This window comes from Adiantum capillus-veneris, chromosome 11 (assembly GCF_014529385.1).
Source record: "Adiantum capillus-veneris isolate H3 chromosome 11, ASM1452938v2, whole genome shotgun sequence".
NCBI lineage: Eukaryota > Viridiplantae > Streptophyta > Polypodiopsida > Polypodiales > Pteridaceae > Adiantum > Adiantum capillus-veneris.
Genome location: NC_140941.1, coordinates 153,240,243 through 153,254,744, shown reverse-complemented (window position 1 = coordinate 153,254,744; position 14,502 = coordinate 153,240,243). Strand labels below are relative to the sequence as shown.

The window sequence follows — 14,502 nt, the reverse complement described above, 5'->3', positions numbered from 1 at the left end:
TGAGCGGTTTACCTTGGGTCTTCCTATAGAGATCCGAGATCACTCCTTGGAACAGAAGTCAGCTTCTATTTAGGAGTTGATGAGTCATGCGAAACGGGGTTTTGCCATTCACTGTGGCAGTTTGGCCTACCCCACAGATGAGAACATGACGCAAAGAGCTGAACAGACTTCGACAAATGAAAGTAGAAAGAGGAAGAGCAACCCAGAAAAGAAAGATGCACAACCCAAGCTCACTCCTCAGGAGAGAGCTCGCTACATCAAGGAAGGGAAGTGCTTTGGATGCGGGGAAACTGGACATATCTCCATGTAGTGCCCTAAAAAGGCACAGAAAGAATAGAACGACAAGGACGACGCAAGGCCTGAGAGTTTGAGAGCAGCTGAGGAACGTGGAAGAAGAGGCAAGATGAAAACAAGATTGGTTTCAGATTGCGTGGGTACCGATCCCAGCACGTTGGACGAGAGTATAGAACTTTGCCGAGCTTGGGGCAAAGTGAAAGACCAAGAAGTCTTGATCTTCTTTGATGGAGGAGCTAAGGCCAACTTCATGTCACCGGAATTGGCGCGCGGCTCGAGATCACTCCCGATCGGATGGGACCACTTGCAGAGGCAGTTCTAGCCGCACCCGTCAGGGATGTAGCCATTACACTTGTCATTGGCAAACTTCGGTTGCATTGTCAGGGGTATTGTTGAGCGCGCGGCGGTGTGTGCAAGTGAAAGAGCACGCGAGGAAGTGCAGTCCTTGAGGCTTGAAGCGGAGGCACTGTGCTGCAGAGGGAAGCGCTAGCTGAACGAAGATGGAGAGAGAGAGGGCTCACGTTTTTGGGGAAAACTCAATAAGTGAGTTTTGGGTTTTCCCACTTTTATTATAAGTGACCTTTAAAAAATGTGTCCAGGTTCAATATGAACCTGGACAAAGTATAAAAATGTACAAAAAGGGGTTATTTAAGCCTTTAACCCAACAACCTCCCACTTAAAGGCATAAATGAAGCCTTTAAGTTAACCAACTCCCACCAGGTGTATGCAATGCTCATGTTGAGCCTTAGCAAGACTCTTGGTGAGAACATCTGCAGGGTTATCCTGTGAGTGAATCTTAGTCAAGGTGACTAGACCATCCTTCAATACCTGTCGTATGAAGTGGTATCGCACATCAATGTGCTTTGTCCGTGCATGAAACATGGCATTCTTGGCCAAATAGACAGCACTCTGGCTATCACATCCCAAGACAGGAGTACTAGCAGGCATACCAAGCTCTTTGACAAGTCTGCCCAACCATATCGCCTCTTTAGAAGCCTCAGTGGCTGAAATATATTCAGCCTCAGTAGTACTCAATGCCACAATTTTCTGCAGTCGTGAACACCAAGAGATAGCACCACCAGCAATAGCAAACACATGGCCACTAGTGGACTTCCTGGTATCCAAGTCACCTGCCATATCTGCATCACAATAGCCCTACAACTTCAGGTCACTTTTGCCATAGCATATACACCTAGATTGTGTACCTGACAAGTATCTCAGAATGCATTTCACAGCTTCCCAATGTGCTTTGCCGGGATTAGACATGTATCTACTAACAACCCCCACCGCATGGGCAATGTCAGGACGAGTGGCAACCATAGCATATATAAGAGAACCACAAGCTGATGCATAAGGGATTCCCTTCATAGCATTCACTGCCACGTCATCCTTTGGGCAATCGGCTTTGCTAAATTTTGTGTGTGGAGGTAAAGGTACTCCAAGTGACTTAGCTTCAGCCATGTTAAACTTGTCAAGTACTTTAGCAATGTACTTTTCTTGAGATAAGAAGAGCAATTTCAGCTTTCTATCTCTCTTGATTCTCATGCCCAAGATGTGCTCAGCATCACCTAAATCCTTCATTGCAAAAGCTGAATTCAGTTGACGTTTAAGAGCATCAATGGTAGACTTATGCTTCCCAGCAATCAACATATCATCTACATATAGCACAAGGATTATAGGACTTCCATCATTATCCTTCTTTGTATACAAACAATGGTTTGAATGGCTGCGTTTAAAGCCTTGAGACAGCATAAAAGTATCAAACTTTTTGTACCACTGACGTGATGACTGCCTCAAACCATACAGTGCCCTTCTTAGTTTGCATACAAGTTCCTTTCTATCAGGAACTACAAAACCCTCAGGTTGCTTCATGTAGATATCTTCATCAATGTCACCATGAAGAAAAGCTGTTTTTACATCCATTTGATTCAATTCTAAGTCAAGCACTGCAGCGAGAGCAAAAAGGACACGCAATGTCGTAAGCTTTACAACAGGAGAAAAGATCTCTTGAAAGTCAATCCCCTCTTTCTGTGCATACCCTTTGGCAACTAACCTTGCTTTATACTTTGGCTTTCCATCAACACATTTGACCTTGTAAACCCATTTGTTAGGAAGAGCCTTTCTTCCTTTAGGCAATGGCACAAGATCCCAAGTATTGTTTGCATGCAAAGATTTGATTTCCTCTTGCATCGCAAGCTCCCACTTACTGCTTAACTCACATGATTTTGCCACTTTATATGTAAGAGGTTCACCCTCATCTGTCAACATAACATGATGCAAAGAGGGGTCAAAGCGCTGTATCAGCCTTCTGACACGAGTAGACCTGCGTACCCAATGATCTACATTCTCAGGCACATGTTCTACATCAGGAGGCAACTCATTTTCAGCATGCTCATGCTGCTGAAAATCATTTTCAGCCATGACAGGTGGCTGTCCATCCTCATTTGGAGCATCTAAATCATGTCCTACCTCTTCTGGCTCAAGGTTAACTGGCTGATTATCAATTTCAGCTTGCGGTAATGCATCTTGAGGCTCTTTTTCAACATCAATAGGTGGCAAGAGAGGCTGAAATTTGACCGATTTCTTGTCAATTTCATAAGATGTAGCATTTTTCAGCAGTTTAGCCTCATTGAACACTACATCTCGGCTGCGTACAACCCTCTTAAACTGAGGCAACCATATCTTGTAGCCCATTTCACCCTCTTCCCCATAACCTAGGAAGAGTCCTTGGATGGACTTGGCATCTAGCTTTGTCCTCAAGTCATAACGAACATGGACAAAAGCCTCGCAGCCAAGCACTCTCAAATGATCATAAGAGGCAGGTTTGCCAGACGAAACCTCCTTTGGAATGTCATTTTTCAGCGTACTGTTAGGAGAGCGATTGCATACATGAACTGCAGTTTTCAAAGCCTCTCCCCAAAACCCATGAGGGAGATTAGCCGTGGACAACATGCAACGCACTCTCTCACATAAAGTACGGTTATACCTCTCAGCCACACCATTAGAAGATGGATTATAAGGGGCTGTCAACTCCCGTTTAATCCCATATTCTTCGCAATAACGTTGAAATTCAGCAGACGTGTACTCCCCTCCATTGTCATATCTCAGACATTTAAGCTTACTACCCTTTTGCGTGGTCACAAAAGCATGAAACCTCTTAAATGGATTAAATATCTCACTCTTATTCTTTAACAAATATGCCCAGCCTTTCCTAGTGCAATCATCAATGAATGTAACAAAGTATGATGCACCACCAAAAGACTTAACAGGCATTGAACATATATCGGAGTGAATTAAATCAAGAGCATTAGCTTTGCGCTAGACACCAGAATAATAAGAAGACTTCTTTTGTTTACCATACAAACAGTCATTACAAAAATCTAACTTGGTGCCCTTTACATCAACCCTCTTCAAAGAGGAGAGCACATCAAGTCCCTTCTGGCTCATATGGCCAAGTCTTTTGTGCCACAACTCCAAATGAGCCACTGCAAGAAACTTGCCAGGCATCCATCTGGCCAACAGACAATAGACTCTTCTTGATGCCTGGTACATACCTTACATCTTTAAGCATAAACTCTTGGCCATTGTTTAATGCCAAGCGCACAGTGCCCATTCCTTCAATGTCACAAGCATGGTTATCCCCAAGGTAAACCTTGCCATACTTGCCTGCATGATAAGAAGCAAAACACTCCACAGATGGAGTCACATGAAATGAGGCACCCGAGTCTACTATCCAAGACTGTGTAAGGCCATCATTTGCACTTAGCAATGCATCAATGACATCTCTACGTGAGATAAGCATGTCTTCTGCATTTGCTACAACAAAATCTGAGGGGCATGAAGCTGCAACCAAGATCTCCTCACTGTCCGATAACTCTGTGATAACCACACTAGAGGATACATTGACAGTCTCCGAATCCTTGGAGGAGGTACTTACTGATTTTTCCCCTTTCTTATCCTCTGTCTTCTTCTTCTCCTGTGATTCCTTCTTTCTTTCCTGCTCTTTCTTGAAATACCTGCAATCTGGCTTCTTATGGCCTTTTGTGCCACACTGGTAACAAGTCACATCCTTATCCCTAGACTTGCTTTTGCTCCTGTTTTGAGTCTTGGTACCTGTATTTTGCTTCTGACTTCTGCCTCTCGCATTGTAAGCAGAACTGCCACCTTCCTCACCAGTAGACTTGCGTCTAATTTCCTCATTTAAGATGGAGCCTCGCACTCCATCATATGTGAGGTTGGGGCTATTACTCAAAGAAACCACAAGCGTTTCCCAAGAGTCTGGCAAAGTCATCAACAAAAATATGGCTTTCAACTTGTCATCAAAAGGTTGGAGCCCAATATCCTGTAGCTGACTCATAACACTGGTGAAAGCACTTAAGTGCTCAGAAGCCGACTTGGCTTCGTCAAGCATCATGTTCACCAGTTTGCGCATCAAATGCACTTGATTCACAGGGGTGGCATTCTCATAAGTGGCCTTCAACTTATGCCAAATTGCATGTGCAGTGTCCAAGCCCTTTATGTCCACCAGAATGTCATCGGTCATAGCCATTTTGATATAGGCCTTTGCCCTCTTGTTGAGCTTGGCCCAATCCTCATCCGGCATATCCTCAGGCTTTACAGCCAAAAGGGCGTCCTCACAATCCTTGAGGAACAAAATCCCCTGCATCCTATCCTGCCATAGGTCGAAACCTGTACCGTCAAATCGCTTGATTTCCATCAAGCTCTTGGCATCAGACGACGAGGAAGTAGAGGCCATTTGCACGGATAAAAATGCAGCAGAAAGTGTCTACACAAAATCTGAAAATTTCCAATGATCTCAATGTACCGCACGTTGCATACAATGTGCTGAAAATTTGAGCAATTAACAAGTATCCCCAATGCGTACTTGCATAAATCCACAAAAGGCGTACATAAACCTCAATTTGTGTACATAAAAACAGTCCAATTCTAAATTTATGCAAATTTACTATTTTGGCGCATCAATTTGCATCAAATGGACCTGTTTTGAGTGGGAAAAGCAAGGGGCATTCACAGGAATCGATTTAGAACACTTGCGTTTTGCTGTTTTGACCTGTAATGTTCTGGTTTTTATCTGTTTTGACCTAATTTCAGCTTGTTTTAGGCTGTTTTGGGAACCCTAATCACCCTAGGTGACACCGGAAGCAAGGGGCTTCGCGATGAAAGCGGAAATTTGACGCGAGAGAAGTCTTTTGCCTGCTGTCCAGCCACCTGCGCAAAGCTTCTGAAACCCTAATCTGGCTCTGATACCAGTTGTTGAGCACGCGACGGTGTGTGCAAGTGAAAGAGCACGCGAGGAAGTGCAGTCCTTGAGGCTTGAAGCAGAGGCACTGTGCTGCAGAAGGGAAGCACTAGCAGAACGAAGAGGGAGAGAGAGGGCTCACGTTTTTGGGGAAAACTCAATAAGTGAGTTTTGGGTTTTCCCACTTTTATTATAAGTGACCTTTAAAAAATGTGTCCAGGTTCATATTGAACCTGGACAAAGTATAAAAATGTACAAAAATGGGTTATTTAGGCCTTTAACCCAACAGGTATTTGGGGCATGATGACTTTTACATAATACCTTTGGAAGGTTGTGATGTTCTCTTGGGAATTCCTTGGTACCACAAGAACAACGCCGTGGTCGACTATCGGGCGAGGAAAGCGACATTGACCACAGAGAAGGGCAGAACCATTGTACTTGATATTGAACTTAAGGGCGAGTCTGTCCCTATTGTATCGGCTTCGGCCATTTCAAAGTTAATGAAATCCATTTTGTTTGTTTACTCGATCTTTATGAAAGAGTTGAGTGATGAGGATAGGACAAATATGTCTGAACTTGATAAAGAATGCCAAGATTTTCTCCACTCTCATGCCGATTGTTTCTCAGAAGGCCTGCCAGGCGAGTTACCATCCGCTCGTCCTGAAGATCATTCGATTGATTTGATACCTGGAAGCACACCACTGAACCTGCAAACCTTACCGTCTGAGCCGAGCCCAAAACGAAGAGATTATGAACCAAGTGAAAGACCTCTTGGAAAAGGGTCTTGTCCAGCCTAGTACTTCACCGTATTGCTCTCCGGTGTTGTTGGTTTTGAAGAAAGACGGATCTTGGAGAATGTGCATCGATTAAAGAGCTCTCAACAAAATCACCATCAAGAATAGATTTCCGATTCGTAGAATCGATGATATAGTTGACCGACTTCAGGGATCCTCGTGCTTTAGCAGGATCGACTTGAAAAGTAGATATCATCAGATCCGAATTGCGTCGGGAGACGTCTACAAGAAAGCCTTTCGGACGACTTTTGGGTTATTTGAGTTTTTGGTGATGCCTTTTGGCCTAACCAATGCTCTTGCGACATTTAACCGGATGATGGACATGATTTTTCGAGAGTACAAGCTATTTGTTTGGACTTTCTTTGACGATATCATTGGTTTCTCCAAGGATGAGGCAAAATATAGAGATCATCTGCTTCAAGTCTTTCAGGCATTACAAAATCGCAAGTTAGTGATTAATGCGAAAAAAGTGAATTTTTCCTACCAGAGATACACTTTTTGGGACACATTGTGTTAGCAGCAGCAGTAGTGCAGATGGATCCGCCCAAGATAGAGACTATCCGTGATTGGCCTGATTTGAAGTTAGAAGCTTTTTGGGATTGTGTTCGTATTACAGGCGGTTCATTCGAAAGTTTCCAGAGGTTGCTTCCCCTTTGCATATCTTGACACAGAAAGGAGTCCCTTTCTCGTGGGGACCCAGAGAGGAGACTGCCTTTCAGACATTGAAAGAGAAATTGACTACGGGACCAATTTTGACTTTGCCGGACTTGCAAAAGTCATTTGAAGTATATTGTGATGCTTGTGGTGGTAGTTTGGGTGCGGTCTTAATGCAAGAAGGCCATGTCATTGCTTACGAGAGCCGATCGGCGATTGTTCTCAAGGCCGGAGTTGACAACACAAGTTTATAAGAAAGAGATTTTGGCGGTTATCCATGCTCTTACTCAGTGGCGGCACTACCTACTTAGAGCAGATTTTATTGTCTTCACAGACCATCACAGTTTACGTTGCTTCTTGTCACAGAAGCAGCTATCGGAAAAGCAGATGCGGTGGACGAACATCTTGTCTCAATTTCACTTCCAGATTGTCCATACTCAGGGACATAAGAATTTGGTGGCAGCTGCTTTGTCTCGGAAGCCGTTGGTTTTGGCTATTTTCACGATTCACCAAGGAGCTTCGAGGATATGGTCGATCAGTATGCCACGGATATAGATTTTGCAAACGTTTTCACACGGATACGGTATGGGGAGATAGTAGCAGGATATTCCATTCGGGATGGCTACTTGATGAGAAAAACCATGTTGTGCGTTACACAGCCGTTGAGGGAAAAGGTTATGACCGAATGCCACTGTCCGCCTTTTACGGGTCACTACGACATTGCTTCTACCATGAAAGGGATAGAGAGATACTTCTTTTGGCCAAGACTCAAGAAGGATGTGGACGAGTTTGTGCGTAGTTGCTTGGTATGCTAGAAGGTCAAGTTTGACAGGCATAAAGCACAGGGATTGTTACAATCTTTGCCCATATCCACCCGCCCTTGGGAAAGTATTGCAATGGATTTCATTTTTGATCTCTTGAGAACACAGAGTGGTCATGATATCTGGACTGTTATTGACAGATTTAGCAAGCAGGCTCATTTCATTCTAGTAAAGAAAACAATCAAGCCCGATCACTTAGCGAGACTGTTTGTGGCCCATATTTTCAGAATACATGGCATGCCCGAGACGATTGTCTCTGACAGGGACCCTAGATTTACGAGTTTGTTTTGGAAGGCAATTTGAGAGAACATTGGCACGCGGTTGCAGTTCTCGTCATCTTTCCACCCGCAGACTGACGGGCAATCTAAGATTGCCAATTCAATGGTTTTAGATTTATCGAAGTCTAATGGCTTGGATCAGAAGACTTATTGGGAAAAGTATCTACCTTTGGTGGAATTTGCCTACAACAACACGATACACTCTTCGACGGGGAAGGCGCCATTTGAGATTATTGAAGGTCCTGTGAAGGTTCCACCCTTCTTAAGCACGAAAGATAATATTTTTGAAGCCGACGAGTACAGAAAGACTTGGACACGGCTTTTGCCAAGGTCCGCGAGGCTTTGCAGAAAGCGGATCGCCATCGTCGCGATTTGAAATTGAAGGAGGATGATTGGGTGCTCTTACATTTTGAGAAGGCAGGCTTGAGAAAGAAGAAGGGAAAGGAGAGGATTTTTTCAAAGCTTAGTATGAGATACTACGGACCTTTCCAGATCCCCAAAAAGATCAATGATGTCTCCTTCCGACTGAAACTGCTTGACACTTGGAGGATTGAGAGTCTCTTGAAACCTTTTAAAGGTGATGTGCCCGAAGATGGGGAGCCCGATGAGCAACCCGAAGTGGAAGAAAACGAGGAGATCCTTGTTCCTAAACCTATTTTGACACATAAGGACAGAAAGAATAAGGGTAAAGTAAGAAGGCGGTTCTTGGTTAAGTTCAAGAACTTTCCTGCATTGGATGCAAAGTGGATGGAGGAGGAGGACCTAGCAGATACTCCTCAGATTGTGAACCCTTACCTTGAAGCTTTTGGTTTAGCATAGCCTACTTCAAAAGTACCCCGAATTCAGCTTGGCCGGAGATCTGGTGCAGTGGGTTGCACAAGAGGGGAGTTACTCCGCTCCTTTGTCAACACATGCCTCGATTTTTGAATACTAGAGTCACTGATATCTCTTTGAGCTTCAGGGATAGTGAGAGTTGACAGTATTCTGCTGTATGACTTTATGAAATGGAATTCCTGAATATGAAATTGATTTGTTCTTGACTTGTTTTTAAGTGCAGGAACTGATAGACGAAATGACTGCAACATTTTGGTCTGAATGATCTCGAATAGACATGGTTGCAATAGGGGTTAGTTAGTCGGGCATCTATGAGGTCCTGAGTGGATCTAGATGCGGTTGCTAACTGCATTGCCGATAAATCATGCTCTAAGATCCGAATGAATGTTGAATGTGATTTGTCACGTGATGTCCTGTGATGTCAAGTGATGTCCTTTGATGTGACTGTCGATTGGTACATGTGCTAGATGTGTGTTCCTAGTGCGTCAGTGTTTGCTAAGGCAGTTTATGGCTTCTGTCTGTTTTGCAGGCGTAATAGAGGGCGATTGCAATGCTTTCAAGAGGGGGGTATGTCACAAAATATAATGGCGTGGCTGCCCATGTGTACACACACACCTTGCACAAGCCGAGAAAATGCAGAGACGTTGAAATGTTGACGTGGTTGACTGTACCGTTGCCTAGTCCCGAAAATTGCGGAAAGTTGGACACGTGGCAGGTTGTACGGACTTCCGCAGATTGCGGTGCTTTTTGCGGGCTGATCAGCGGCAGCTTTTTGTTGCTTTTCCTACGCAAGGATAGAGAGAGAACCTTTTGCTTTTTCTACGCAAGAGAACTTGAGAGAGAGAGAAACTTCTTCTTTTGCTTTATTTTTACAAGCAAGAGGGAGAAAGAGCCTCTGTTTTATTTTTCAAAAGCTTTTGATTTTCAGCTTTTAGGGACAGCTTTTGGGCTGTGCTTTTGGCATCTCTTGTACTTTTAAATACGTGGACGAGGCCTCATAACTCAGAGCATCTGGACGCAGAGTTTGAGTGTGAGCGCCTGCCCGCACTCTTGTACTTTGAACATGGATTAATACAAAATGAAATACCGAAAGGGGCGCCAGTCTTTGAGGCCAATATCTCTAGGCACGGAACTCTGCCGGGCCAGTGTCGAATCAATTGTGGACTGTGAACTATTTGAAGTGATTATTTGTTGGGTCGTGGTAGATTCTCGACTTGGAGTGTCCAAGTTTGTTACACCGGACCTTGTCAGGAGCGTACAAGCACGCTGAAAATCGCTGGACAACAGCGTTTTCATCACCTCGCAGTTGCATTTTTCTCGACTGCTTTGCAGTACACGGTATATTCGACATCACGTGCGTACGATTCTTGGAAGATCCATTCACTGCAGCCATCATTCGGCGGTTGCACACTCCAGAGGGGGTGGTGAGGTGGTTTGCTATGGACACACACTATGCACTCATCAGAGGAGTTCACACGAGATATGGCTATGCTCATAGCATATGGGATTCTGACATTCCCAGAGAAGACACCACCATCTTGGGTGGAGAGACCTTACCACTTGACCTCGACACGTCAGATCACTTGCTTACACAGGAGTATCTACATGGACTTAGGGAGAGGATCTTGGATCTCTTCTTGGACAGGTTCATTGCTTGGATCTACAGACTGGAGTGGGACTTCAGTGCTTTTGGACTCTCTTGAAGAGTTTACCCGTGAGATGCGAGAGATCAGGCATCACGCGACTACCTCCGGAGTCACCCGGAGCCTGGCGTGGATGGTAGTGGAGTTGCTCTTCTACACTCCTGATCATTTGATTGCTACCTTCAAAGTTGCTTACACTCACCCTCGGTAACCTTGTAGCAGACTTACGCCCCGACCTGTGTAGTAGGCCACTCCCAGCTCATTCACATTGAGAGCCACAGTGATATGCGGTTTGGTGATTGCGTTGGCGCGGATTCTGTTTTGGTTGACAACGGAGGATTGGAGGCAGGAGATATAGGTAAGACGATGCAGACAGATTGGTCTCGCCTTTCCTCTTTTCAGAGGTTCTTCACAACGCAGACTTCTCAGTCTGGCTTCCCTACTTCTACAGGATGATTAGTGTGCAGACAGCTTGGCCTGACCACACCTCTTCTCAGAGGCCCTTCACAGGGCAGACTGTTGAGTTTGGCTTTCCCCTCATCTTGGATTAGCCTACCTACTGACAGGACACTATCCGGTGCTCTCAGCGTTTGCTGCAGCTCTACGGTAGCTTCCATCGGGAGACTGCTTAGTCTGACTTTCCTTGATTACTACATTTGGCCTTCTTGGAGTTTTACACAGCTTAGCCACTTGGCCACATTGGGTTGCACGTTCATGCATTGACAGGCTTCCGGTCATTCTCATGACAGTTCCTGGGCTTCTCCATTTTCTCCGGACGGTTTGACTACAGACACCACATATCCTATTGGGCAGGACACTTGCAGGTCTATTGGCACTTCTTTTACGACAAGGAGTTGTTTTTACACTTAGTTCGGGACGTTCGCGCAGTATCTTGTATCGGCGTAGTACAACAGTTTGCTACATTGCTCGTGACGACACTTTACCATGGAGATCTCTCGGCGGTTGGGACACCCCAGACTGCTGCAACACTCATGGAGTATCCTTCAATGGACATCGCAGCAGACATCTTCATCATTTGGCTCACATCTTCGGCTTCATGCAGTTTGTTCAGCATCTGGTGCTGAGAGGGGGTGTTAGACTTACACCACTCTGCTGCTTCACAGGTCTAGGGCATACTTGTACGGCTAGTATGTCTCCGAGCTGGCCACCCATAGTCTAGGTTGTACCTTCTTCGGCCGCCCGAGTTTGGGGCTGGCCGCCCACTTTGTCCGGGCGCCCACATATATTTCCATATATCATTTTTCTGTTGGGTCCTGGGCACCTATTTATAGGGCCAGGGGGGTACCCATTTCCACATCTCTCATCTCACAGAGATCACACGTCTGATCGTATTGGGTCTTTTGCTTTGGTAGTCAGTGGGGGGACTGATCGCCCCTCTTCACCATCTCTGGCGTCTCTCTCTCTCTCTCTCTCTCTCTCTCTCTCTCTCTCTCTCTCTCTCTCTCTCTCTCACGCTTCCGCAGACGCGCACTCTCACAGAGAGGACCCTCGGATGCTGTACCTTTGTGCCACAATAATGAAGAAATGTTGTAGCTTTGTGCCACAATAATGAAGAAATATTGTAAGGGGGGCCAATCTTTGGGGCCAGTGCATCTTGTCTTAGAACTTTGCCGTGCCGTGTTGATTCCTCTCTCTCTCTCTCTCTCTCTCTCTCTCTATCAGTCATATGATGGAGCCACCTTGTAATGTTTCTGTTTGGTCCCACAGGTCATATTTGACCTCCGAGGTTGATAATCAATCTCTCTCTCTCTCTCTCTCTCTCTCTCTCTCTCTCTCTCTTTTCCAGTTTTAATTCATTGTGCGCAGTTTCTCACGTGTGTTGTAGAAGATCTTTGCTTTAGAGTGTCCAAAGTTATTCTAGAACAGGTATTGGCTCACAAGGAAAGGGAAGTGAAAGGTAAGTTGACACAAAGATATTTGGTCAAGTTCAGGAATTATTTTGCTCTTGATGCCAAGTGGATAGAGGAGGAGGACGTAGCAGATACTCCTTGGATACTGAGCTTTACCTTGAGGATTCTGGTTTAGCATTGACTATTCCAAAAAGTTACCAATGAATCAATAGGTCGAATTTTGTTGTTTTGTGCTTGATTTGCTTGAGCCTTACAGGTCCCTCCGAGTCTGATGAGACTTACTTGCATTTATGCTTTTTAGGGGAATTTGTTTATTAGGTTTTCTCTAGACTTAATCCCTCTTGTAATGACTAAAGTAAGGCTATTGGAGGTGAGTTAGTTTGTCGTCATTATTGGAGATGTAGTTTTTCATGGTTGATCTGTTTCTCTCCCCCTGCAAATCCTCATGAAACTAGAAGGCATTTATGCTCTTTAGGGTTGTCTTTCCACTTGATTTTATGTATGATTTTACAGTGCTGGTTTAATCAGTATATGTGGTGATGATGTTACAGACTGAATGCACCTGTGTTGTGTGTGCGCACAAGCACTGTGCGCACGTGTGCTCGTGCGTTTCTGTGTGCGTGCGTGCCTGTGTTCACATGCACAGTGGGGATGTGGTAGCTTTTGATCTATACTATGGATGGGCGAGATTATGTCTCTACATCTTGTGGATGACTACTAGGAGTATAATTTTCAGTTTTGTTAATTTGTGAGTCTGAACTTTCCTGGATTCTCTTAGTGATATATGAATGCATCAGTTTGGAGAATTAAGAAACAGAGCTGAAAGTATGATACATGCATTGTCCTCAGATCGGTTCTGCACCCTTTGACAGGAGTCGGAGCTTCTTGTGAATATCAAGGAACATGTACTGGTTCCAGAACATCAAATACTAACACTGGAAGAGAAGAAGGCTTTGTTAGAACGCTACACTGTGAAAGAGACCCAGGTGAATATTGTTCTTTGGCGGTATGCCTTTTTAAATAAGGCATTCATAGGAACCTACCTCTTTGGCTTTGCTTGTTTCTTCCTTTCTATGTCTACTTGAATCTAAGCATCGGTTTAATTGCTTTCCCCCCCCCAGCTCCCTCGCATGCAAGAGAATGATCCTGTAGCACGGTATTATGGATTGAAGAGAGGTCAAGTAGTGAAGATAATTCGTCCAAGTGAGACTGCAGGGCGCTATGTCACGTACCGGTTTGTTGTTTAGGTGAAGCCTTGATATGTTGAACCATGCAATGCCTTGGGGTTTTGACCCTCTTTTTGGGTGGTGAAAATGTGCAGCACAAGCAGTCGACATTAAAGTGTATACAAGTTTATCCTAATGTTACAAAGTATTATGGGGTATCTTGTTTGAAGGCTGTAAATACAGTTCTGGACTAGGTCACTTCTTTTTTAGGGAGTTGGTTGCAAATGCTGCCTTTGCTGCTCTTAGCCGTTTTAGGCAGTCTGGTCAGTTGGGCAATTTTTAATGTTTAGGCATCAGACGAAGCCTGAGGAATAGCGGACTTACTTTTGAATCAACTTATTTTCTGTTGTTGATGGAAAAGTACTCCATTCCTACTTGACAATGCATTTTGTTAAATTTAAAGTTTCTAGTTGTTGGGGAGTAGTACTCTTGCTCCTAAAATACGTTTGTGGGGAGAGCTCTCTCTCTCTCTCTCTCTCTCTCTCTCTCTCTCTCTCTCTCTCTCTCTCTCTGTGTGTGTGTGTGTGTGTGTGTGTGTGTCTCTGTCTCTCTGTGAGGCATAGTTATCCGTTTGCCTATTAAGCATCTGACACTCAAAAGTGAGTGTAAATTTGAAGCCTTGGTGGTCATGCGATGTGAACTACACTGCGTTGGCCGGTAGGTGTGAGTTTCAAGGTCGCCCACTCACCGTCGATCCTGGTTTGGCCGACCCTGCGGCTGTGCGCAAAGGAGAGAGAGAGGCTGCATGAACTGCTGCAGTCTGCCCAAACGATAGATCCATAAGGCCACACAGATCTCTCGCTGTCAATGCCACAGCCTGCAAATTG

The 14,502-nt window shown here is 44.8% G+C and overlaps 1 protein-coding gene across 1 annotated transcript in view; it reads left to right on the top strand.

Moving 5' to 3' along the window:
- The window catches only part of NRPB5 (Eukaryotic rpb5 RNA polymerase subunit family protein), a 60,671-nt gene extending 46,555 nt beyond the window's left edge, over positions 1-14,116 (top strand). The window contains exons 3-4 of the mRNA XM_086524116.1: positions 13,322-13,435; positions 13,571-14,116. Coding sequence (XP_086380242.1) covers positions 13,322-13,435; positions 13,571-13,696 — 240 coding nt within the window. The 3' untranslated portion in view covers positions 13,697-14,116. The remainder of the gene's footprint in view (positions 1-13,321; positions 13,436-13,570) is intronic.
- The last annotated feature ends 386 nt before the right edge of the window (positions 14,117-14,502 follow it).